General features: G+C 42.2%; 2 protein-coding genes across 7 annotated transcripts in view; both read right to left on the bottom strand.

The window, feature by feature from the left end:
• The window catches only part of LOC136427025 (uncharacterized), a 34,750-nt gene extending 31,060 nt beyond the window's left edge, over window positions 1-3,690 (bottom strand). Inside the window, exon 1 of the mRNA XM_066415743.1 lies at window positions 3,307-3,690. Within this exon, the coding sequence (XP_066271840.1) occupies window positions 3,307-3,631 (325 nt within the window). The 5' untranslated portion in view covers window positions 3,632-3,690. The remainder of the gene's footprint in view (window positions 1-3,306) is intronic.
• A 1,606-nt stretch (window positions 3,691-5,296) lies between these two features.
• LOC136428907 (transient receptor potential cation channel subfamily A member 1-like) overlaps window positions 5,297-24,408 on the bottom strand; it is a 44,945-nt gene continuing 25,833 nt past the window's right edge. For 5 of the 6 annotated variants that reach the window (XM_066418735.1, XM_066418731.1, XM_066418732.1 and 2 more), the window contains 16 exons: window positions 24,290-24,404; window positions 23,504-23,670; window positions 22,890-22,977; window positions 22,399-22,458; window positions 21,751-21,849; window positions 18,645-18,715; window positions 17,857-18,091; window positions 17,273-17,305; window positions 16,171-16,260; window positions 15,497-15,681; window positions 14,665-14,794; window positions 9,830-10,018; window positions 9,096-9,164; window positions 8,534-8,644; window positions 7,486-7,622; window positions 5,297-7,003 (listed from right to left, as the gene is read on the bottom strand). In XM_066418735.1, coding sequence (XP_066274832.1) covers window positions 6,814-7,003; window positions 7,486-7,622; window positions 8,534-8,644; window positions 9,096-9,164; window positions 9,830-10,018; window positions 14,665-14,794; window positions 15,497-15,681; window positions 16,171-16,260; window positions 17,273-17,305; window positions 17,857-18,091; window positions 18,645-18,715; window positions 21,751-21,849; window positions 22,399-22,458; window positions 22,890-22,977; window positions 23,504-23,670; window positions 24,290-24,404 — 1,969 coding nt within the window. In that variant the 3' untranslated portion in view covers window positions 5,297-6,813. The remainder of the gene's footprint in view (window positions 7,004-7,485; window positions 7,623-8,533; window positions 8,645-9,095; window positions 9,165-9,829; window positions 10,019-14,664; window positions 14,795-15,496; window positions 15,682-16,170; window positions 16,261-17,272; window positions 17,306-17,856; window positions 18,092-18,644; window positions 18,716-21,750; window positions 21,850-22,398; window positions 22,459-22,889; window positions 22,978-23,503; window positions 23,671-24,289; window positions 24,405-24,408) is intronic. The other variant, XM_066418733.1, reaches the window with a different exon arrangement.

Genomic DNA, 24,408 nt, shown 5'->3' with positions numbered 1-24,408 from the left:
TGCCAACAAGGTACGCTGTTTGATAAACTCATTTGGGCGGAGGCTTACCAGGGAAACGGTGTCAACAGAGTCACGCGACCCTGCAACTAGAGTGAAAGGTTCTGTTGTCGGCGACGGATTGTTTGCATGACTGTCATCTAATATGCCTTCATCTCTACACCGAATGGTTAGATGTATTGGAGTTCCATCCAACCAAGGAGATTAGTAGAGCCTCGATCCTTGATTGAAATGTTCATTTTATTCTGTTCGTATTTGAAGTTTTCCCCATAAAGTAGGAAATGAATTGTTTCCTAAGCTGCCTATTTGTTTTAGAATTTGGAACACAAAACTTATAGAAACCACCATGACCACTCATGTCACTGGACCTGTTTTGCTGTCAACATCTTAACTTTCCTGCCTGCCTGCAAACTTTGAGGTTTCCATTGATTTACGTGAGATGGTTTCAAGATGACAATAATCATACATTACAAAAAGTGTATAAAAGACGAGCAAAATCCGTTTGAACCAGAATTTGTTGGACAGCAGAGGAAAAACTCGTTTTCCGGTAGGTTAAGAGTAGCTGCACGAGGTTTTGACGAAAAACATCTGCATTAACTGCAAGTTAGATTCAACTCAGAGTCTGTTTACATTACAGACATGCTACTCCCGCCATTTTATTTCAGCGCATGCACAGTAATTATCTCATTTGAAAGCCATAAACCTACCCCATTTCCCTCTTACAAGTTGTTGAGTAAAAGTTTAAGTCAAGGTGAGGCGTGCGAAACTTCTTCTTCATGCATCCAAAGCTCGGAGAAGCACAAAGTTTTCTTCTTGTCAGGAACATGAAGATGCGTCTATTTGCAAGGAGATGTGACCTTGGAAAATTCAACACGGTGTATCACCCAAGTTACCAGCCCGACCGCGGGTCGGGTCGCGCGAAGGCCGAAGGAAAGAGGATTGAGGGTTTATATAGGGAATACCCTGTGTTGTATTCTTTTTAAGATAATAGTCCCAACACGTCTAGTATGTCATACGGTAGGGCCAGTATAACGCTCGATGCGGGTGTTTCGGAACGGTCCGTACTTTAGATAATACGCTCGTTCTCATTTAAATGTACACATTTTGTAACTTCCGTTACCGTTTGAAGTAAGACGTTCCTGACATTAAGATATGCCACATATAAGGTGACAAAATGCCGTTTTTAAAAGTCAGTAAAGTTTTGAGTCGTCATATAAACGACAGTTTGTCACCTTATATGTGGCGTATCTTAATATCAGGAACGTCTTACTTCAAACGGTAACGCAAGTGTACATTTAAATGAGAACGAGCGAATAACTTTATTGCACTATGATCGCACGGACATCTGCTCGTATCCCACGGGATTTCATACAAGAATTCGAACGTCCTTCGCGTGCGACGTCGAGCGATCCGACTCGCGGTCACGCTGGCACCTCGGGTGATACGGAATACTCCATGTTGTATTCTCCATGTCTTCTACGCTATAATCCATGTATCATGATAGATAACGTGCTGCCGGTACAGTACCAAAGGGCGACAGGCAAAACATAAGAATTGCGCAATTCATCAGAGCGGTCCGTTGGTAATTCCGTAGGTATCATCCTGGAAATTTATGTAATCTTTACCTTGATAATTTGGGTGAAATGTGTATACTTTTGGGTTGGGGGAAATAGATAGGGTCTAGACTTGACAGGTAACCACTTTTACATCGCCTTCTTTTCTTGGTGTTTGGTTTGGTTTATTTTGTTTTATAGTGCTTTGACGTGACCCGGATGACCTACAGTACAGTGTAGCCGAGTAAGGCTTTCCTCATAGGTGATATATAGTACGTTCACTCTTCACCGTCAATAGTTAACGTCAACTCTCATTAATACGCCAGGTACCATGTGAAAAATTGCAGGTTTGTCCTGCGTTGTTGTCTTTATAACATAAGACCACCATGAACAGCAAGGTTCTTTTATTCACAACCAAGCATTTTACAAGAGCTGTCAGCTGTCGAAACGTCGGCTCTTATAAAATGCTTGGTTGTGAATAAAAGAACCTTGCTATTCAGTCATTCGCCAACCTGATGAAATTATTCACGGATAAGACCACTATATTACAAAAAAGGTGTTATCTAGGCATAATTGCGCACGGTACCTTAAGATCTTTTTAAGAAAGGGTGATATAGAGGCTTTTTCAAGAACGCATTGAACATCTGGATGTCTGAAAAGTGCATACTTCGAGGATAACTGATGCTGCAATTTAATAGACCTATTCAAATTCACTTTTTTTTATGTGCTGGTCTAAGGGCTTATGAGAGTTGATGTTATATAAATAAGTGCGCGGACAACGCTTATAGTCCAAACCAGAACACTATAAATGACCTACATGCTCTAAATCCTGTAATACCACATTCGTGGCAGCTTATGAGGGACCAAGATTAGGGCCGTGAAAGAAAAATAGCTGCTGGGGCTATAACATTACCAATGCAATGTCTAGACAAGTCCTTTGATGATTTCGAGACATTTTCAAGAACGCATTGAACACCTGGATATCTGAAGTGTGCCTTATACTAGTAACTGATGCTGCATTAGTAGATACTTTACATTCACGTTTATTATCTTCTTCGAGTACTTGTCTTTTAATGTGATGGTCTAAGGGCACCCGGTGGAATTATGAGAGTCTAGGATATATAAGTAAGTGCGCGCACAACGTTCATTGTCCAGACCAGAAACTATAACTAAGTATAAGTGACCTACATGCTCTAAATCCTGAAATACCACTTTCGTGGAGATTTTCTGGTCCAAGGTTAGGGATGTGAAAGCAGAATAGCTGTAATTACCAATTCAAAACTCTAAATCCTGAAATACCGCATTCTTTGAGGATTCTTTGAATATGGCAACTTTTGAGGGACCAATATTAGGGCTGTGAAAGCAAAATAGCTGCAGGGGATATAACTCTACCAATGCAATGTCCAGTCTTTTAATGATGTAAAAGATCCCAAAATTCTCATCCATCTATAACCCCCTTTTTTATTAATTTCTTTCTAAAGTTCTTTTACTTGTTGCCTTAAAATTGTATCCTTGGCTGTTGTCTTCATAAACATTTTAGAAGTGAAAAAAGAAACCCAGAAATAGATCGATAAGTGGATTCGTGAAAAAAAGGTTTCATACATATGAAATGTAAATAGTGAAACCGGTTACGAATATTTCCAATCAACCTTGTTCACTGAAGCCATTTTGCATTATTTTTATGTCTTATGCATCATTGGTTGGTAAAAACTATTAGTACCATTGTTTCCACAACGAAGGTTTATAAAGTACTTACCGTTGGGGTCTAGACCGTAGTACACTGGATCAGGGGTCCAACCGCTGCCGTCATAGTCCCCAGAACCGCTCCCTCCATAGTACCCAGACCCGCTTGGTCCATAGTCCCCAGACCCGCTTGGTCCGTAGCCAGACCCGTAGCCAGACCCGCTTGGTCCCTCTCCCGAACCTCCTGGGTTATAATACACACCGGTCCCCGTCACCCCTCCTCCCGAACCGCTGTAATCCTGTTCGTCACCATCTCCACTGCTTTGTGCCAGGACTGGACCGGTATAGAACGCCAGGATCGCGCAGCAAAGGCCGAAGACGGCGAGCCGTGTCGACATGTTAGGCTCCCAGTGGGTTAGTCCGTACAGGTGTGCCGCGGTGCTGTCACCACGATGCTTCGATTTCAAGAAAGGCACAAGGCCCCGGATGGTACGGTGCGCGGAGGTGTTGAGTTTCACTACCTGTCATTGATGAATGACGTCGACATCTCAAGGACAAAATGGGTCAGTGGATGGTTCTTTAGAACCGGGTCAAATTGGGGGCAGTTGAAAGACCAAGTTTCTTTTGTCTTCACGGTATTTTGAAAAAGTTTTATTGTGGTGTATGTTTGTTTGGTGTTCCGTTCCTCAATAAAGGTGCGGCCGGCCTTGACTAGTAGCCATTCTTTATCATACTTTGCCTTGGTTTAAAAATTCAGTAGAGCTTGGTGTATGTAATGAAATTCCCTAGTTTACGATCCTCACATGAGATTCGTGGGTCCACTTAAAGAGAAGAGCTTTGAGACACCTGATAAGATATGCGTGAAGTTTCAGCAGGTTGGCAAATCACTGGATAGCTGAGTCACGCTTGGTACTGCGCGTACGTACTTCACACTGCAGCAGAGACACCTAGCTGCAGTGCGGAGTAGAACCAGTTATCATTGCCTTAAGAAAGGTGACAGACGGTCACCGAAGAGTTGGCTAGGTATTTAATCTTTCGTTGTGTACAAAAAGTTTGACATGGCCCGGGTCTTCCTCGTCGTACAGCATGCTATATATGTGTAGAGCGTGTCTTGTGACTCGTATCAGGCGTATAGTGTAACTGTAACATCGCGCGTTTATGAAGGCTAGGCATCCAAGGATAGATAAAACATTTTTTATTCAATCCATAGAACTGGATCCATACAAATGTTTAATGTGAATTTGCAAACGTTTAGGATGCCGTACCAGCAGTCCACTTTGCATGATCTACTGTAGGTGTTTTGCGTTTTGTTTTCAAACCAGCTACCGTAGATCACTGAAGAAGGATGCCGAAAAGGTATCCGAAATATTTGTAAATGTATACAAAAAGAAAAGTTTCGTTCGATTGTATAGAAAGAAATGCTATTGATACCTGGATGCTTAACCGTTATAAACATAGAGTACTGAAGAAGAATGCCATAACTGCATCCGAAACATCTGTACCTTCACAGAAAACTTTTGTCCAGTTGTACAACTTGAATGTAAAATGTTATTCATTCCGCGGTGCCTAACTTCCATTACCGTAGATCCCCTGAAGAATGCCATAACGACATTCGAAACATTTGTAAATTCACATAAAATGTCTGTCCGGTTGTACAGATTGAAAGTAAATATTATTCATTCCTGGATGGAATTCATTACCGTAGATCCCCTAAAAGAATGCCATAACGGCATCCAAAAATTTGCAAATTCATAGAAAACCTTTGTCTAGTTGTGTAGATTGAATTTGAATATATCATAACGTCGTGCGTTGGGATAGGAGACTTGTAACTACCTGAAGTTGATGGTGAATATATGATACCTGTATTTATCAACTATTGTAACTTTTTTTAGCTTTTCTGATGACGTACACGTGTTGTCTAGAAACAAAAAAATATTTGCCTACTTACACCAAGACTGAAGATCTAATATTGATTCCCATGTCTTCATGAAGTGTTCACAATACTTACATCAACGCCTAACTATGGACGGCGGTTATGGCCAATCAAGGACAGGAACAGTGTGTTTAGATGCCACAACTTTAATGCATAACATTGAAACACTTTCCGGATTTGAGATAAAAGCCGGTCACAACTTCACGTGCAAACAACGTGTTTTAATGACTCTCCACGCAGAGAAATGGGTCCGGCTGTTTTTTTACGTGTTCTTTGACGTTTTCGTCAGGCTTTCTATTTTGTCGCGTTCTCATTATGTTGCCAACCTATTAAGAAAACGAGACAAAATAGAAATCCCGACAAAAAACGTCTGAAATCAAGAACCAGTCGTACCCATACCTCTGATTGGAGAGTAAACTTCAATGACAATGATCAGCCTACAGTCGTTGCGACTAAAATAAAATCTTAACCACAATATCTATTCTATATAAGATTCTCGATTATACACTTTGTGTTTATACAAAGACTTACAGGAATTACAACGATAACGGTTATATTGAAGAGCAACAACAGTTCTAAAACAATAAGTTGTAGGGTACGTCAAGGACACACAATAGTGTAGTTTTCATCTTTTTGGGTGACTTTTCCAAATTCAATATAGTGTACAGCCACCTAATTTGATCTAATCTTATCTAGTTAATAAAACCACAGATATAGTTTACTTTGTAAAATGAAACAAGACAGTGCAGAATGAAGGAGGATTCTCTCCAGCTCCCCCTCTCTCTTTCTATATACTTTAACGGCTTTATAGACTGCATATTGTCTTACAAATTCACTTTATACTACAGATTGATAAATTAGCTATTGGAACCATGGTCAAATGCTAATGGTAGTATACATAATAAGCTGAGACAGCATTTGTATAGAGAGGGTCTATCCACGCAACAAAAAGTACCACCATTGACTTTCGTACGGTACGGTCAGCTTCAGATCACGAAATAGAAATACAAAATTTAACTAAAATTATATACTAAACAGTAAAGGCTAATACAAAGTATATATGTAACGCCTTATTACAAGCAGGTGGGTTTAGTATCTTTTCTGATTTTCTGTTGTACAAATGAAGATTTAGGGTCTGGTGGGCCCCAAGCATTATTCTCGCCGAGCCCCAGGTCAATTATATAACTCCAAATTAGAATACACCGGTTGCGCAATATGATTTCCCCTGGTTAAATAAATAAACAAACAAACAAGCAAACCACAGGTTCAAAAATATATAGCCCGGCAGCAACAGAAAAAAAGTGAAAAATAGCCCGTAAACTACCCGGCGGGGCCCCTGTTTTCAATAGTGACCTAAACACGAGATAGAGAGTTTTTAGACGAGGACTTAGGTGCTGTTGAGGGCCGGGCGGGGCCCGAGCGGGAAGTGCATGTCGGGGCGGCGTCTCCCATGTCTTAAGCACGAGATAAAGAGTTTTTAGAAGAAGAACGAGGTGCTGTTGAGGGCCGGGCGGGCCCCGAGCGGCACATCGGGGCGGCGTCTCCAACGTCTTAAGCACGAGATTGAGAGTTTTTAGACGAAGACCTAGGTGCTGTTGAGGGTCGGGCGGGCCCCGAACGGGACGTCAGAGTGGGGTCTCCCACGTCTTAAGCACGAGACAAAGAGTTTTTAGACGAAGACCGAGGCGCCGTTGCGGGCCGGGCAGGCCCCGAGCGGCACATCGGGGCGGCGTCTCCCACGTCCCGGTCGTCAGCCTCCGTGCGGATCTCCATCTTCTGCACGATGAGGCGCAGGAGCTGATGCTGCTGGACCAGCATGCTGTTCATCTCCTTCATCCTACGGGCGAGAAGGAAAAGAAGGGTGTTTTTAAAAAAGACGAACTTTATTTGCACAACAACTGTACACGGTGCAAGGTACGGCAACAACTATTAAACATAATACAATGCATAGAATAAAACTTAACATCCTAATTACTAATACAATGATATTTACTGCATGGTTGTGGCGTCGTATTGGCGTTAGGGTGTTTGGCCCGAAATCCAGATGTCCTGGGTTCGAACCCTCTGACACAGCACCGATGCTGTGCCCCTGAGAACACGACTTTCCTCACCCCACCAAGGTATAAAAATGGATTAGTGTTCTTTGTACGTGGCACTAATAAGATAAGTCGTTGCTAACTTTAACCAGTATGCCAAACGTGTTAAAGTTGCTTTTGATAAGTTTCCTTTTAAAAATGTTCACAGACATCAACTCAAAGCTGTCTGATACAGATTGAAAGAGATCGAACTTGAGGTCAACTACTTGTAAGTGTGTCACACCTTCTCTTTTGCTTGTCGATCGCTACGGCCAGGCATCTGGTGGTGACCGTGGAGTTCAGAGCGTCTCCTCGTGCGGCGTCGTGATCTACAGAGTTCCCGTCGTCAATTCCCATCGATGATCTTATCTGGGTCAGCCACTTTGGGGAAGAAAAAGGTTAATATTTGCAATATAGGAAAGTTTATTGTACGATCTTGCACGGAGAGGAATTGCAAGTAGCATGAAAAGGACGTTGAGATAATGGGTAACAATATAGCATGTGACTAGTCTAAATACTGACACTAAATTCTAACTCATTGGGTTTGATGTCTTTTTCCAGTGGACAGTGGAAGACGAACGATTCCAGTTTTTCAGAAATGTGTGTGTTCTGTGATGTTAAGAGGAGAGTATTCTTTTTGACTGTGAACGTATAGAAAGTAGGATGGAATTTGGTGGCCCCGTTAAAAAGCTTATTTCTTTCGTGATTGCAGATTGGGCAATTTGCAATATATCAATAAACAGGTCATTATCAAATGACACATTCGTGAATAGTTTCATCAGGTAGGTAAAACACTCGATAACAAAGTTCTCTGTGTATATCCAGAGAGCTAATACCTAGCCGACGTTTTGGTAACCGTCTGGCACCTTCCTTATTGCAAAACTGATCCATAAAATGAGACTTTTAGGACATCACAAAAAAGGAAGGGGAAAGTGCAGTCCACTTGGATACTAATGAATACTTAGTCTTGCATAACGAGACAAAGGATACAAAAACGGGAAGTGCCACTGCAATACCAAGGCAAGGCAGCAGGAGGTCCATAATCATTCTGGACCTTGGTCTCCCCAAGTAGCCTGGGTGCCATTCGAGATTACTACCGGGGCTTCTGCGTTCGCTAACCTGGATTTTTTAAGGTAGCGAGTGTAGAAGCCCCGGTAGCAATAGGATGATACCAAGACTACTCACCAAGACCTACCAACCTAGCAACGACTATGACAACCCATTAATAGCTTCATTTGGTTTCGGGGCTACATGCTACTTGCACAATTCTTCCACAATATGGAGATACTCACGCTGGCTGCTTTACCCTTGCAAGTGTTGGGGTAAACCGTCACCTCCACTTTGTCCACTCTCTTCACCAGCCACTCCGGCAGCTTAGCCTCTAACTCAGTGTGGAGCTCCACCTGTCACGATGGACATAGGTAAGTCCGGACTGCATCTGTATCTATATAACCGGTATCATCGCCCTGTATATTCGGGATAGCCACCCTTTGGCGTAACACAGTAGCTTCTGTCTCTGTATAATCAGCATGACCTCCCTTTTGTACACACACCAACTTTACAGGCACGAGGCGCGGCAGTCGCTGGTTGATTTCTACTGCACAGCCTGTCACGCAGGTTTTGCACATCTAGCTAGATGGAAGCGTTGTTAATAGTCCTCTAGGTGTGACGTCTCTACAGTACTTGGCGATGACCATCATTTTACACCATTGGTTGTGCAGTGTTACCTAAAAAGGGCTAAGCTTACACCATTTCAAAATCATCACAGCTTTGTATCGGACCATCATGCTGTCTATCGTGCGAGATCTATCCTGACAATCGTCTTAATGTCTTGAAAAATCCCCGCTCGCCTACCTGCATGGCTAGCCGCTTAAGTTGGGCGTTCCTCTGAACACCGGAGATGTCCCCGACTGCCAGACCGATCTGAAAAATGATGTTCATTTATTACTTGTCAAATGGAGCATTATAAAGGTGCCCAATTCATGAATTGTGAAGTAAGTACCCGGTACAACAAGGTTTTAAACATTGGACCTGCTGAGCGTGGTGTTTTTCCCTCGTTCAATTTTTCTATGTAGCAATCATCTATTGACCATCTCTAAATACATTGTTCTCCAATGGAAAATTGTATTACATTAGGTCCCTTCCAACTAGACGCGATCGCTGAGGACCGCATAGGGACCAAAATTGCTTTGATGTAATCCTTGAGTTCACAAAACACGTGAAAAAATTAGTTCTTCATCTGTGAATTCATTGAGCTATCTGTCAAATTGATACCTGTGCGGCCACTCAGCAACTGAAGCCTATAAGGGAAAGAGGGTGTGTTAGGGGGACTTCACACCAGTGCGTATATTCCAGTCTGTATGAGTTCCCTATTGACATTTTTTTTGGTTTAGATAAAGTTTGCGGGAAGAAGTTGTCTTTCACCTTGACCCACCGTTCCGTAGCCTGGTTATCAAACCGAAAAAAAAACCTCACTTCGTCGGCTGCAAAATTAACCTAAGACAAAAAAACGCCAATAAGGAACTTGAATATGCCATTCATGTACCCCCCCTTCCCAAGTGAAAAGAAAACAACATTTATAGTCTCACCAATAGGTTCATGAGCAGAATGGGCATCAGCAGCACGAAGGCGACGATGAAGACGATGGTGAGTTCCGGGTACAGCAGGGTCTTCTGCACGTAAGGCACGATGACGTTGTCCACAGCATCTGGACCTTCCAGGATCATCATACCCGTCTGGAAGAACGACAGGCCGGCCGTGCTGTGGGCAAGGGTGTCCTGGTGGGAGAGAAATGTCTTATGGTCAATGGAATGAACTTTATTGTTCATTGCAGTTGTACATGGCAACAATATCAAAGGGAGTGCACAATCTTCAAAAGTACAACTGGTGAGGTAGCTACACATGTCGTAATATTATTTCATTTTCATTGCAAAGTCCTCTCCAGCTAACTGGCCTATTTGCTCTGGACACGAAACTTTATGCAAGTGTAATTTTTGTTAGGTTCGGAGGGGGGAGGTCGATACCGACTTCCAAGGACCATTGACCAATTGCAGACGTTGGTGAACAGTTTAATTTCTCCACAATAGGATGTCCGGGATGTCCCTGTAGCTTAATTGGTAGAGGCTTCACAGTTGAGCTTCTGGTTCCAATAGGAACTGGAAGACGCCGGCTTGGACCCGGGGGAGGATATCCTTCTTCACTACCAAAAATGCTTTTTCTTATTTTTCTTGTTTTCTTGATTTTTCTTATTGAGAGAAAGATTTTTTTCCATAAAGAATTTCAAGAAAATCAAGAAACCTTACGCAAAACCTTTGAATGTGTGATCTTACATTAAGAGTTTTATTCTTGTTTTTCTTAGGTGAAGATAGGATTTCTAGTATGATTTTTTATCAGCAAGAATATTCTAGAAATGCAAGTCAATCTTTCTTCCTTATTCTTCACACAATATTTGCTTCTTGTTTGGTCAAATGGAGTATTTTACAGAATCTACTCTTAAGATTTTTATTCTTGCCATACATGAATTTTTCTTTAGACTTTCATTTCACTAGGAAAAAATTCTTGACATTTCTTGTTTTCTTAATTTAGGAAGTCTGAGAAATATGATTCTTGCAATTCTTAGTAATATCTAAGAAGATGTAAGGATTTTCTTGACCAAATACAGTTATTTTCTTGACCAAATACATTTAAGAAAAATGAGAAAATCAAGAAATTGTAAAACAAGTAATTCCCAAGTGTTTTTCTGTTCGAATTCCTTTTCCACAAAGTTAAAGAAAGATGATTCCTGCATTTCTGTGTTATCTTAAGATGGAAAGTGAAATGAAAGTTCGAATTTGCATGATTTCCTTTATTTTCTTAACATTGTAAAGTTCAAGAAGATAATTATTGTTTTTCTTGTAATAAGAAAATAAATTATGCTAATTCAATACTCCCATCATCCTTTGCTGTAAGGACATTTTGAATGTGGACCGTTGAGTTTGGGCTCCGGCTGTATTTGCTTGATGTGCGCTTTAGATCTTACAATACTAGGGAAAGATGCGGCTAGTTTCGTGAGGACACTTTTTGGTATCATGTGGGACTCACTACACAACGTAGATGACTTGTTTTAAGTTCCAAAATGCTTCCTCAGGCCAACGCCATCAACAGATATGCTCCAGGTATGTTATAGCCTGTCTTGCATGAAAATAACTTATTTCCCAAGTAGATACTCTAAGTTTTGTGTTTGTGGTTGCATGATGCAGCCAACCAGTAATTGCAGAACATGTATGTTTAGTGCAGTTATACCTAAAAGGTACTAAAAAAGTTAAAGTATATCATTTTCAAGCAAATGCACAAGCCCCCCCTCCCCCTACATGTATACGGGGGAGGGGGGCGATATAAGAAATGACAGTCACTAAGACCCCCATTCCACTTGGACGGCGCTCTCACCGCGCTCTCACGGCGACCTAAAATGGTCCAGAGCGCCGTGAGAGCGCCGAACTCCTGGAAAACGTGCTCAAGTGGAATCTCTACGGCGACCCTTGCGCGCTCTCAGTGCGACCAAAATGTCAAATGTCAGCAACTTTTTTAAGATTTCACAGATCACTCAACGAATTCCAGAGATAAAAAAACGAATTTTTGTTACGTTTTGTGTGCTTTGTTGTCTTCTCAGTCATACCTTTACCTCTTGCATCTTATTTGAATGATAAAATCAAGGGGAAAACAGATTCAATTTTAGTCGCTGCACGGTCGCTCAGTGTGTGTCTTAAGGATCCTTAATACCCCCATTCCACTTGGACGGCGCTCTCACCGCGCTCTCACGGCGACCTAAAATGGTCCAGAGCGCCGTGAGAGCGCCGAACTCCTGGAAAACGTGCTCAAGTGGAATCTGTACGGCGACCCTTGCGCGCTCTCAGCGCGACCAAAATGTCAAATGTCAGCAACTTTTTAAAGATTTCACAGATCACTCAACGAATTCCAGAGATAAAGAACGAATTTTTGTTACATTTTGTGTACTTTGTTGTCTTCTCAGTCATATTTTTACCTCTTGCATCATATTTGAATGATAGAATCAAGGGGAAAACAGATTCAATTTTAGTCGCTGCACGGTCGCTCAGTGTGTGTTCTAAGTAATATATGTATGTTCAACTTGTTTTGTCTGTGTTGTTTGTGTTGTCTGTCATGTAAACTGTTTGTAATAAATTTATTTCATCATTGTACGTTATAATAGAAACGTAAATCACAGAATTTTGAAGCACATTTTGAACCACTGACAATAAAACTTCGAGGGAATTTAATTTGAATGGAAGCAAGTACTTGTAGGTATTGGTCAAATTGTATTACCCAGGAACAAAAGTATGATCTGACCACAAAATTCCCAGAAATTCAAGATACACCACTTCAAGAATAAAATTTGTTTAAACTACAGTTAGGACCATTCAATCCTGATAGAGCGCTTGCTGCGATCCTTGAGCGCTCGCTGCGGCCCTTTGATCCCACCTTGGGCGCTCTCACGGCGCTCACCGCGCTCTCACGGCGCTCACCGCGCTCGCTCGGCGCTCTCTCGGCGCTCGTTTTTTGATCACCATCCTCGGCGCTCTCACGGCGAAGGTTTTGAGCATGTTCAAAACCATCGCCGAGGTGACGGCGCGCATGGCGCTCTCGCCGCGCTGTCGGCGCTCTCAATGGCGCTCTCGCCGCGCTGTCGGCGCTCTCACGGCGATCTGGCCAAAATGAGGTCGCCGTGAGAGCGCGGTGAGAGCGCCGTCCAAGTGGAATGGGGGTATAAGTCTTTGTGTGTTTTTCTAGGCTTAGAAACTTTTGTTGTGTTTGTGGTTGCTTGCCAACCAGTAATTGCAGAACATGTACGTTAAGTGCAGTAATACCTGCAAGGTACTAAAAGTATAAGTATAACATTTTCAAGCAAATGCACAAGCCCCCATCCCCATGCATGTACATTTTGTATAAGGGGGAGGGGGGCGATGTAGGAAAATGACAGTCATCGTCATCTGTTTTTGTGTTTTTTTCTAGACTTGGAAACCTGTTGGACCAAAGAAGATGCCCCCGTCTCAAGTTTGGAAAATCTTTCAACAATTACAAGTCATTGATTATAAGAAGGACAGCTACAACACTGCAGAACTGACAATTTTAGAAGGACAAATTAGTTATTTGTATGAGCACAGAGAAAATGTGCTTTTATCACAGCATCAAATGTGAAACATTTATCGAAACAATTGTATTGCAAACTGGTTAATCTTTGCAATCCTTGGTTAAGAATGGGCGTTAGAAATAAAAATCCAAAACTGTGTATTAAACAATTAGATCAATAATGATAAATATGATTGGAACATGTTTACATTATATTATCATTGATTTATTAAATGGTATTCTTGATTCAAGACCCCCATCTTAGTTCAAGAAACTGTTTCTAGGTTTAAGGAATTTATTCTTGAGGACAGAAAGGTATTCCTATATAGCTACAACAAGAACCTCACTCTTAGTGCAAGAAACTCATTCTAGGTGTAAGAAATTCATTCTTGAGGACAGAAAAGTATTCCTATTACAAGAACCTCACTCTCAGTGGAAGAAACTCATTCTAGGTGTAAGAAATTCATTCTTGAGGTCAGAAAGGTATTCCTATTTCAAGAACCTCGCTCTCAGTGGAAGAAACGCATTCTAGATGTAAGAAATTCATTCTTGAGGACAGAAAGGTATTCCTATTTCAAGAACCTCACTCTTAGTGCAAGAAACTCATTCTAGGTGTAAGAAATTCATTCTTGAGGTCAGAAAGGTATTCCTATTTCAAGAACCTCGCTCTGAGTGGAAGAAACTCATTCAAGATGTAAGAAATTCATTCTTAAGGACAGAAAGGTATTCCTATTTCAAGAACCTCACTCTTAGTGCAAGAAACTCATTCTAAGTGTAAGAAATTTATTCTTGAGAAACAGAAGAAATAAGAAAATTTCAGTGAGGACGTAACAAATATAAACTTTTTCTTAGAATATTTTTCTCTGAATTTATTATATCTTAGATAAAAATTCTGTGCCATAGAAGAATCATAACAAGAAAATTTATTTCGAGGTTTCTAGTCGATATGTGTGAGAAAAAACAACTTGGTCAGAGAAAAATATTCTAAGAAAAAGTTTATATTTGTTACGTCCTCACTGACATTTCCTTATTCTTTCTTATTCTTGCACACAGAATAATTTTCTTTCTGGAAGATCATTTTTCTTCAACAAAGAAAAAACAAGAAAAAACAAGAATGTCTTTTTTTGTAGTGTTGGAGTAGCACCGTCTTTCGGAAGAGCGTAAAATGGGGGTGCCGTGTTCGAGGAGGTGCCTCAAGCACGTCGCAACAGCCTCATTACTCAGATTGGTGCTTACTGGCTGTAATTATTCAACAAGGTGAATGAAAGTTGAGTAATGGGTGTTTTTATTAAACACTTACCGCTGACAGCCCCAGGATGTAGAAGGCGAGTCCGAAGGCGATGACTAGGAAGGAGAACACCATGAGGACCTGCAACAGAGTCTTCAGGATCTCGATGTACATGACGATGAAGATCCCGAAGATATCAAACCTGCAGGGAGAAGGACAATCAATCAAGCATCAACTGCTGATGCTTGACTGCTACAGATATCTCAGTCAGAGATGTTCTGTTTTCAGTACAGGAGCTTTAGTTAGCTCTTGTGACCCCTAGTTATCTGATTGTGCTGATTGAAGAATTTGCCCTCACAACTTCCTCTGGGACATCCTCTAGGGTGCTTCCAGGTTTGGTCTGGTTCTGTGGTGACCAGTTTTATCACTTCTTGGGTAGGAACTGCTCTCGAGGCGTGTCCCAAGAAATTCACTTGTTTGGCTATACTACGACTGGCCCTTGCCCATACCACAACTGGACAGTCTCTGATATTCTACGTCTTTACAAGTTTCACAAGACCTTACCACTGCAGGTACAGCATGAGGTTGAACCACGCCAGAAACACGGCCACTGTTCCCATCTATCACTGTTGCCGCACGATGTCCTCCCTCCCCTCTTTAACTTAACTTGGCTATCCCATAGCTAGACATAGTCTCTGACATGCTACGTCTTTACAAGTTTCACAAGACTTTACCTCTGCAGGTAGAGCATAAGGTTGAACCACGTCAGGAACACCGCCACTGCTCCCATCTGCCACTGTAGCCGCACGATGTCCTCCCTCCCCTCTTTAACTTAACTTGGCTATCCCATAGCTAGACATAGTCACTGACATGCTACGTCTTTACAAGTTTCACAAGACTTTACCTCTGCAGGTAGAGCATAAGGTTGAACCACGCCAGGAACACGGCTACTGCGCCCATCTGCCACTGTAGCCGCACGATGTCCTCCCTCTCGCACGCGTCCGTCAGGAACGGGATGATGAACACCAGGGTGGCCACGTACAGACACCACTCCAGCAGGTTCGTCACGTCACGGAAGTACTTCTGCTTCTGTATTTATAAAACATGAAAATAATGACGTACTTCTGCTTCTGTATTAATAATGAATATGAAGGTAACAAAATGTCATCAGACTATTCGTAGCTAACAGGTCAAATAATTGCTGGCTTTCATATTTCAAAATGCTGATTAGTTCATACTTTGAAATTTTCTAGGATATCTTATTACTATTATTCATTTATTTATTAATCTTGTATATGTATATTGCATGTATTTGCATACTGAATATACGCATATGTATATAACATAACGTATATATTATACATAACCCTTCAGCCAAATTGGGCTGATTTCCAAGGGAGTCAATAAAAGGTAAACAAAATCAAATTTAAACTTTGAATTATACTACAGAAAGTAAATAGAATTCATTTGCACAAATCAAGTATACAGAGTAGATGAAAAATAGAAAAATAGACAATAGTAACTCATGGATATGTTAGAAATACATAATAGATAAAGTCACGAAAGATAAGAAGTTACCTGGTGCATCATCTGAGCTATCTCCTTCAGGACATTGAAGGCACCGAAGGCCAAGCAGATGACGATACATATGTTCTCCAACCAGTGGCGCTGTAAAATAATGAAATCATTTCAGGCAACGAAGCATAAACAAAAGTGTCCAACATCACAAAAAGAACTATCTGTCTGTCCTTACAGTCACGTTTTTGTCGGATGTTGAATTTAAAAACTTTCCGAGAAGTGTTTTAATTGTCTTGGTACATTCATCATTCATATTCGCAGGTCTGAATCTTGCGGGGACACTAGCTTCCCACTCACTTCCTGCTATTCTACGGACCGTGTGTATTCAAATAGCTACGGACACACTCTACTCTACTCTACTCTACTCTGCTCTGCTCTGCTCTGCTCTGCTCTGCTCTGCTCTGCTCTACTCTACTCTACTCTATTCTACCCTGCTCTGCTCTACTCTATCTATTCTACTTTACTCTACTCTATTCTACTCATAACAAACAAACAAACAAACAAACAAACAAACAAACAAACAAACAAAACACAATGAAAGCAGAGACTCCGTACACAGAGTCAAAAACATGACAATCACACGTCCTCGTGAGTTTGAAATGTAGATACATGAACACGGTACAAGCATGAATAGTGGTGTGGATCTAAACCCGAGTTTAGGTTTAGGTTCGGACTCGAGTCCAGAGGTTTAGGTTCAGGTCCGGACTTGAAAGTCCGGACCTGAACAACAATTTTGGAATATTTTTTCGTGTTAAATGTAAAATTGCATATTGGCAGATATTTTACATGTAATTTGAAAACTATATATACGGAATTATATACAGTCAGTAATTAACACAAAAGTTCAGTTATAAACACAAAAACAGCAATGTTTTAATATTTTTCTAGTGCAAATTTCACGATTTAAGGAAGGTTTAAGATGGTTTAAAACAAAAAGGAGTGTATGAGTGGGAGAATTTTTTTTCAAGTCCAGACTTGTTTCCAGACGTTTAGGTTTTTTTGGACTTGAACCTAAACGTTTTACAAGTCCGGAACCGGTCCGGCCGGACCGATCCGCACCACTAAGCATGAACATCGACGTTCACGTCACAGCTAGCGTTACCTTCTCGTGTGACATCCATTGGTAGCCGCGTAACTGGGAGGCAGGAATCATACTTCAGTACACCCAACATATCATAAAGACCTCAAGTATTGATCGAGCAAATCTTATTTCTAAACGAGGGTATTGCTGCCTCTTCTTAGCAGATGCAACTAGAAATAGTCCTTGATGTGGTGAAAAACACTGAGCTAAAATTGCTCTACATCTCAGCCATAGAAGACTCGTATAACGATTTATAAATCACTTGTCGACTGCTATAACCTTTTACGATTGTCTGTTCACCTACAAATTCCCATCGCACTTGATTCAGACCTCTCGAAGGAAGAGTGGCTACCGTCGATAACAATGCTTCAGATTGGCAGTACATTCAAGAAAACAGTCACTGAAGAAATGTAGTGGATGCTACCTGAACGTCTGATCGTTTAAAAAATCTATCTAGTTTAATACTTGTCTAATATATGAGCAACTCTTTTCTTGCGTATCTTATCACCTGGATGTCTAACCTTCATCGACGTAGATTGAAAGTCTGTACGGGAAGAATGCTGTAATAACTAATGACAGTAATGTCAAGGTATCGTCTCACCCACCTCTTTGAATTGACACATGTTGTGCAGAGCATGTATGCCGCTTCCGTTCACGCTACTGTCATTTACACTGCTGCCGTTCACGCTGGTTTCGTTCGCACTGCTGGTGTTGCTCCCAGCCACAAAGTCGTTGTGACTGGTGGGGTGCGCCGCAGTCGCCACGAAGATGGTCAGGAAGATGAGGAAGATGGCGTAGATGAAGAGGTTACTGAGGTACACAAATCGTCCGTATGCGTTCCTGAAAAAAAAAGGCGTACAGGATAAGGATATTTGGTTTCTGCATGCGGTTCTAAAATCAAGATGGTTTACAAGTTCAGGCGACTAATGTAAAAGACTCGGCCGTAAGGGAAACAAAATGCGGTGAATGAAAAGATCGCGAACATCAGTTTGTATTTTCTTCTAATAGCTTCTAGCGCTCAGCGCCTTTCAGAGATGAAAGTAAGAAATACAAGCATAGAAAAATGGACATGCCATTGACATCAAGCCTGTAGACTGCCGACCCCCCTACTTTGCCCATCGCGGGGTTATCTGGGGGGTAACCACGATGATGATGATGATGATGGTGACTTTAGTGTGTTTTTTCCTTGTTCAAAGTAGAACAATAAATCATTTGGCAGTTTCGGAGCTTGATGATTTTGTCATCTATTTCGTTATACACTTTGAGCGTCATGTTTTATGAGACCAATGTATTCGCATCAGATTCGGGTTGCCAATTGGCGTTAGCTTTTAATTAGTTCAAGTATGTAGACGGATTAAACATTTCTGCAACAAACCGGAAATGACGTACTCACCATTTCATGTCCAGGAAGTTGATGCAGACCGGATGTGACAACAGTTCAACCCGGTTAGCATCAACCATTTTCTGAAACGGGGAAAATACAAAATGGAAATCTAGGGAGTGGCTTGTACACCGACATGCATGTTGTATCGCGAGTGCATAAGATTTCTATTGAAGCATGCGCATCGTGAATACTACCTTTTAAGGCCCTGTCACACTTGTGCGTATAACATGAGCGTGTGAGTTGCGTGTTAACATTTTTTGTCATACGCCGGCGTGCGCCCAATACGCACCTAATGCGTTTCTCAATCGTTTTGTGATAGTTTTAGGCACGCAGGCACACGCAAGGCACGGCCCAGCACGCCTGATAGTTTTGAAACTACCGAAAACTTTCGTGCGAACGCTGGGACGCAGCTCAGACGTTATAAGAACGCAGTTCACACGTCCGACATCGGTCGAGTAAGGTACGAGCGCGCTTTGTGTTTGCGTTCCAATCGCCGTAATACGCTTCTCTTGTGACACGATCTCTGCGCAGTGACCACATCGCGCACTTGCAGCGCAGATACAACGCATGATGATCGACCGTATAGCGAATAAGAATATACGTCACGAATTAGTGTCGTTCGTCCTGCAATCGGGCAGCGCATTGCACGTACCAGTAGCGTCTGACAAACGCACAGATAGCTAACGGAAATCGTTCACATAGCGTGCTCGACGAACATCCGGGGCATATTCCAGATTTGGTATAAATACGAGGGCACCTCTGACTCCAGGGTGGATAGACCTTCCGAACATGGCAGATCCAGGCCATAACCGGCGACACCCCATGCTTGCTGTCATCCAACACCAGCATGACATCGTCAACCTACAACTCCATCTCCTTCGTCAAAGAAAGAGAAGAAGGAAAAGAGCACGCCAAAGGACCGTCTGGGTCCGGCCGTGGATAGAGAGAAGACAACAGTTTGGGATCTATCACCAATTAATGGTGGAGCTACGAAACGAAGACACAAGGGCCTTCCATACTTACACTTCTCATTGGTTGTGACACGTGCCGGACTAGTGGCCGCAAGAAAGTACAAGTGGCAAAAATCCATTCTTCCCTCTCAGTGAGGTCCCTGGGCCCATCTCCGCTCTTCCTCTTGTGTAGCCTTGCGAATATGTCCTTAATGGACCTCCACCAGCCTTTCAAGTAGGTGGCTGTCTTCTCTAGCTCTTTCGCCTTTTCGTTCCATAGAGCTTCTTTTAAATCTGTACGTTTGTAGCGGATCAGCTTACTGTTCCAGAGGATATCGTTCTCCTTGATCCATTCCACCAAAGCCTTTTCTACCTCAGCATCTAGGGAGTAGCTGGTCTTCTTTGCTCGTGGCTTTTGGGGGGTAGCAGACGAGGCCTGAGGTGATGGTGACCCTGAGGTCTGCTCCTTCTCACCACCCTCGTTTGCAGGTTCGTGACCAGGGGAGTGAGACTGGACAGCTTCGCCTGATGGGGTTGGGGGACTGTCTTCAGTACCATGGCCAACACAACCATCACGGTCACCTACAGCATCAGGGGTGTTAGACGCCTCAACGGGTGGTCCAGAATTAGACGAGCCACGGCCACGGTCATGGCTAGCCGGCGCCCCATGTTGTTCTTGTAGTCGAGTCTGAACTTGTAATAAATGGAAAAGCAGGCAGCAGCTGCCGTTTCAACACATCTCATACCTGGGGTACGCTCGTAATTCGATTAGCAGTCGTCGGAAGTGCGCCAGGCATGCGGCCGGTGTCACAGGGATTTCGCACCCCCCTGATTTTGAACCCCCGGTGCGAAATCACTAGGGATCTCGCACCCCCCGGTGCGAAATCCCTAGCGATCTTGCACCCCCCAGCTAGGGATCTCGCACCCCCTCCTCGAACCCCCCTAGGGATTTTGACCCCCCCCAAATATTTCCAAAGGTGCTCTGTCTGTGCAGCAATTATATTCGAAACTGCATTTTGATATAATAAAGCCATAGTTTAACGCGGTAATCGAGAGTATTACAAGTTGCTGTATCTGACAGAACAAACATCTAAGACTCCGGGAATCCCATGCCCTGGACGAATGTAACGCTACTAGCATTTCAGCACAGCGCGATGATGGTGACTCTCTGTGCACGATGATTCGTTGTAATATTCTTCCTTTGTGCCATGAGGAATGTACGATTAGTTCATAGTTTTACTTCAATGTTCATAATTGATTTTTTAAATTATTTTAGAGACTTGAATAACATTTTATCACACAAAATTATATCACATATTGAATGGATGACGGGTATTAAATAGGGTTAGAAAAAATTTATCGAAGCCTTAATCGAAATCTTATGACATTTCTGAGTAAGAATTATTAGTTATTTAATGTTAAAAACTATGGGATAAAAAAATGTCGCCACCAGGATTTGAACACAAGAACCATGACTCCCAGATAGTCATTGCACAACCCACTTCGTTACCACTTCAGTCAACAGAGCATTTGAAATGTCAGTTATAGTTACCAATTAATTTGTTAAAAAGATAGCCACTGGGAATTATGAATGCCGTAACAGAACACATACTACGCCCTGGGGGTGCGAGATCACTAGAGGGGTGCGAAATCGCTAGAGATTTCGCACCGGGGGGTGCAAATTCACTAGTGATTTCGAACCGGGGGGTTCAAATTCACGGGGGGTGCGAGATCCCTGTGACACCGGCAGTCGTTGTGGGCATTCGGAATGCGCTCAGCACACGCACCTGATGCGCAGCTATTCGCTGTAAGGATAAGAGTATTGCGCACTTCATATGCAAATAACACGTGTCTCAAACGCATTGGATGCGTTGAAGTCGTTATTCACACGCTATATGTGCGCCGCGCATAACTGGAAAAAAATTGATATTTTGAGCGTACAACTGCGTGTTGTCAAAATTCAACACGGAACTCACGCGGAATGACTTATACGCACAAGTGTGACAGGGGCTTTAGTAAGAAAATGAATCTTGCAATCGTTTTTGTTTTTATTTGTGTATTTACTTGATTTACTGAATTTGCCTACCTTATGATAATAACAAGTACGGCATACTTTCAAGGAAACAAATTGATAAGAAATAGATAAAACAAAAACGAGGACTTACGTTTAGAACGGCTAAAGGGGGAACTTCCGCAATTCCTTCTTTTATCATCTTGTACCGCCAGTCAAGGGGACACTGTAGGAACTCGTAATCGTACTTGATCTGTGGATGAATAGAATCGCATCATCAAATAGATACAAAACAACTAGTGACAATATCATTAGATAGACGTCCAGCGTAACAATATCTAAATACAATTCAGTCTCTACAACTAGTCAAGTTGCCGAGATAACTAACCGTAAGTACTTCCGGACGTTCGACTGACATTGACTACTCTTCTTTAGCCGAAATAGCCTCACTCGAATGAGCTGGCAGAACGAACTCAATACTTGTATATACATCTAACTGGAAAGGCCGGTTAGATGCACTTTATCGTATTGATTCCTTCTGCCATTTCATTCTAGCGACGCTGAAGAAGATTAAGAGTGATGGATGTCACTCGAAAAGTCCGGAAGTAATCTCTTAATCGTGTACAGCTGTAGATATTAAATTATATTTGAATAAGAAAAACTTATATATCAAGAGCAACAAATATAACTGAGACAAGCCACACGGTTTTAATTCAACCCAAGACTTATGGAAATGGTAACGGAAGGAGATAAGGATGGTACATTACACATTGATACATATTGGAGGACTTTCACCACCTACCCAGAATTCCTGGCTCTTCTCGTCGCAAGACGCAGTTGTACGGCACTTGTCCAGCACGTACTGTAAGACAGTAAACATAAACTTCAAAACAAATATATGATTAAAGCTTTGATGGTACGACACGTAACGTTACTACATATGAAGTCTGAGAGAAGATTCTACGAATTTGAAACAGAGAATAAGAAGTACACACAGAAAGAAGTGAACATTTTTGCCATAATGCTTTTAAATGCAGTGTGTAAAACTATACAAAGCTTAACTATTAAATGTATGAAGGCTTTTTTTAGATCAAGCCGTACAAATCTATGATATGGAAGTACCTGCTTGGTTTGACTTGACTTGAACTGGTAGAAAATCCTAAAAAGAATTTTTTAAAATCCAGTCTTGCAAATATATGGATATGATTTGAGTGCCCCTTTGGGCCTGATGTAAACTAGAATAGGTAGACTATCATAAAAGAGTAAACTATGACATGTGAAAGTGTTTCCTACCATGCAGATATCTGGGAGAATGTCTATGAGCTTGTAGATGGGCGGGAAGTCGTCACATCTGCTGAACGTAGTCATCGCCTCGACCCACCTGCAAGGAGACAAGGTAAAACACACACGAGAGGTCTGGTTATCTAGTCCATTCATTTAGCACTGAAAAGCATTGTAGAATAAAAAGCGAGATAAACGAAATAATGGGTATAGTGGTATCCTGGAGGGTTATCTTATTCATTTACCATAAAGAAGTATATCGAAGTAATCTCTATGGTGAAAAACACGGGATAACAGCACTGCTGTCCCTTTGTTTTCACCAGAAGGCACGAGATATCAAAACTGGACGTTCTGCTGCAGTACCAAGGAGAGTCGCCAGGAGGCCCTTGATCGACCCTGACCTTCGTCTTCCCAAGACCCACCAACATACCAAATCACTAAGTCACAATCCTTCCAGCTGCAGAGGTCTTGGTAAGCGGAGTGGCCCGGCATTCCACCCCACATCTTAACCCGGACGTACAGAGAGCAAAGTGACAATGGAGTTAGAACTGTTCTATGGCCGTAACCACCGCTTGTGGCGCGACTGCCGCTATTTTTATGACGTAGTTGTACAGTATTTTACTCACCTATCATGCCCTACAATAGCCATGGCGACGTCCCTATTCTTCAGCTCGATGGCCTCCTCGAAGAACGTTTTCTTGTTGTTGTTCAACTTGAACTCCGCCTCTTCTGTCATGAGGAATAGCACGGTAGCTGGCTTTGACTCCATGGCCGCTAGGTGCAGCGCTGTGTTCTATTGGTACAAACATACCCCGTCATTAAGGAGGCCATATACATCAGGGCACTCCAGCCATCACTCAACAGAGACGCTGGGCGTTATAAACAGTGGCACGTTTGACCAATTGCTGACGTCACGTATCCGCAATGACACGTGTCAATAAAGTCACGTGTCCGTAACTCTCGCGAGTTTACGTTCGGCAGTGATTGGTCATTATTGATCCTGAAGAAGGCGACAGTGGTCGTCGAAAATTCGATCCGTGAATACCTTAGTGTTGGAAGAAAGTTTAGCATTGTATTATACCCCGTCATGATGTTAAAACAACACAAGGTTTTATCCCAATGCACCATCTTACACATTGTTGTTTCGATGATCATTCCAGGTATGTCGATCGAAACTTGAGGGTTTTCCTTGTTTTCTTTTTCTATCGTTGGCTTCCTGTAGAACAATCAAACATTACAGGGAAATATCGGAGTGTGTGTTGTCTTGAGGTCATTTACATGTAGTATTGCCATGAAGAAGATTACAGACGGTCACCGAAATGTAAGATATGCATTAACTCCTTGGTTGTGTGCAAAGGTCTTTTTCCTAAAACTATTCACGTCAAACTGGTATAAATGACAAATCAACTCACCCCTTCCTTATCCGTCTGATTCAGCAAGTGCGCATGCGTGCTCAGTAAGACCCGCATGGTCTGCGTGTGTCCCCCTATTGCGGCGCGGTGAAGTGCCGTTCGACCACCCTGACACCTGA

The sequence above is a fragment of the Branchiostoma lanceolatum genome, chromosome 2, assembly GCF_035083965.1.
Source record: "Branchiostoma lanceolatum isolate klBraLanc5 chromosome 2, klBraLanc5.hap2, whole genome shotgun sequence".
NCBI classification, from domain to species: domain Eukaryota; kingdom Metazoa; phylum Chordata; class Leptocardii; order Amphioxiformes; family Branchiostomatidae; genus Branchiostoma; species Branchiostoma lanceolatum.
This window is presented reverse-complemented; position numbering and strand designations above follow the sequence as displayed.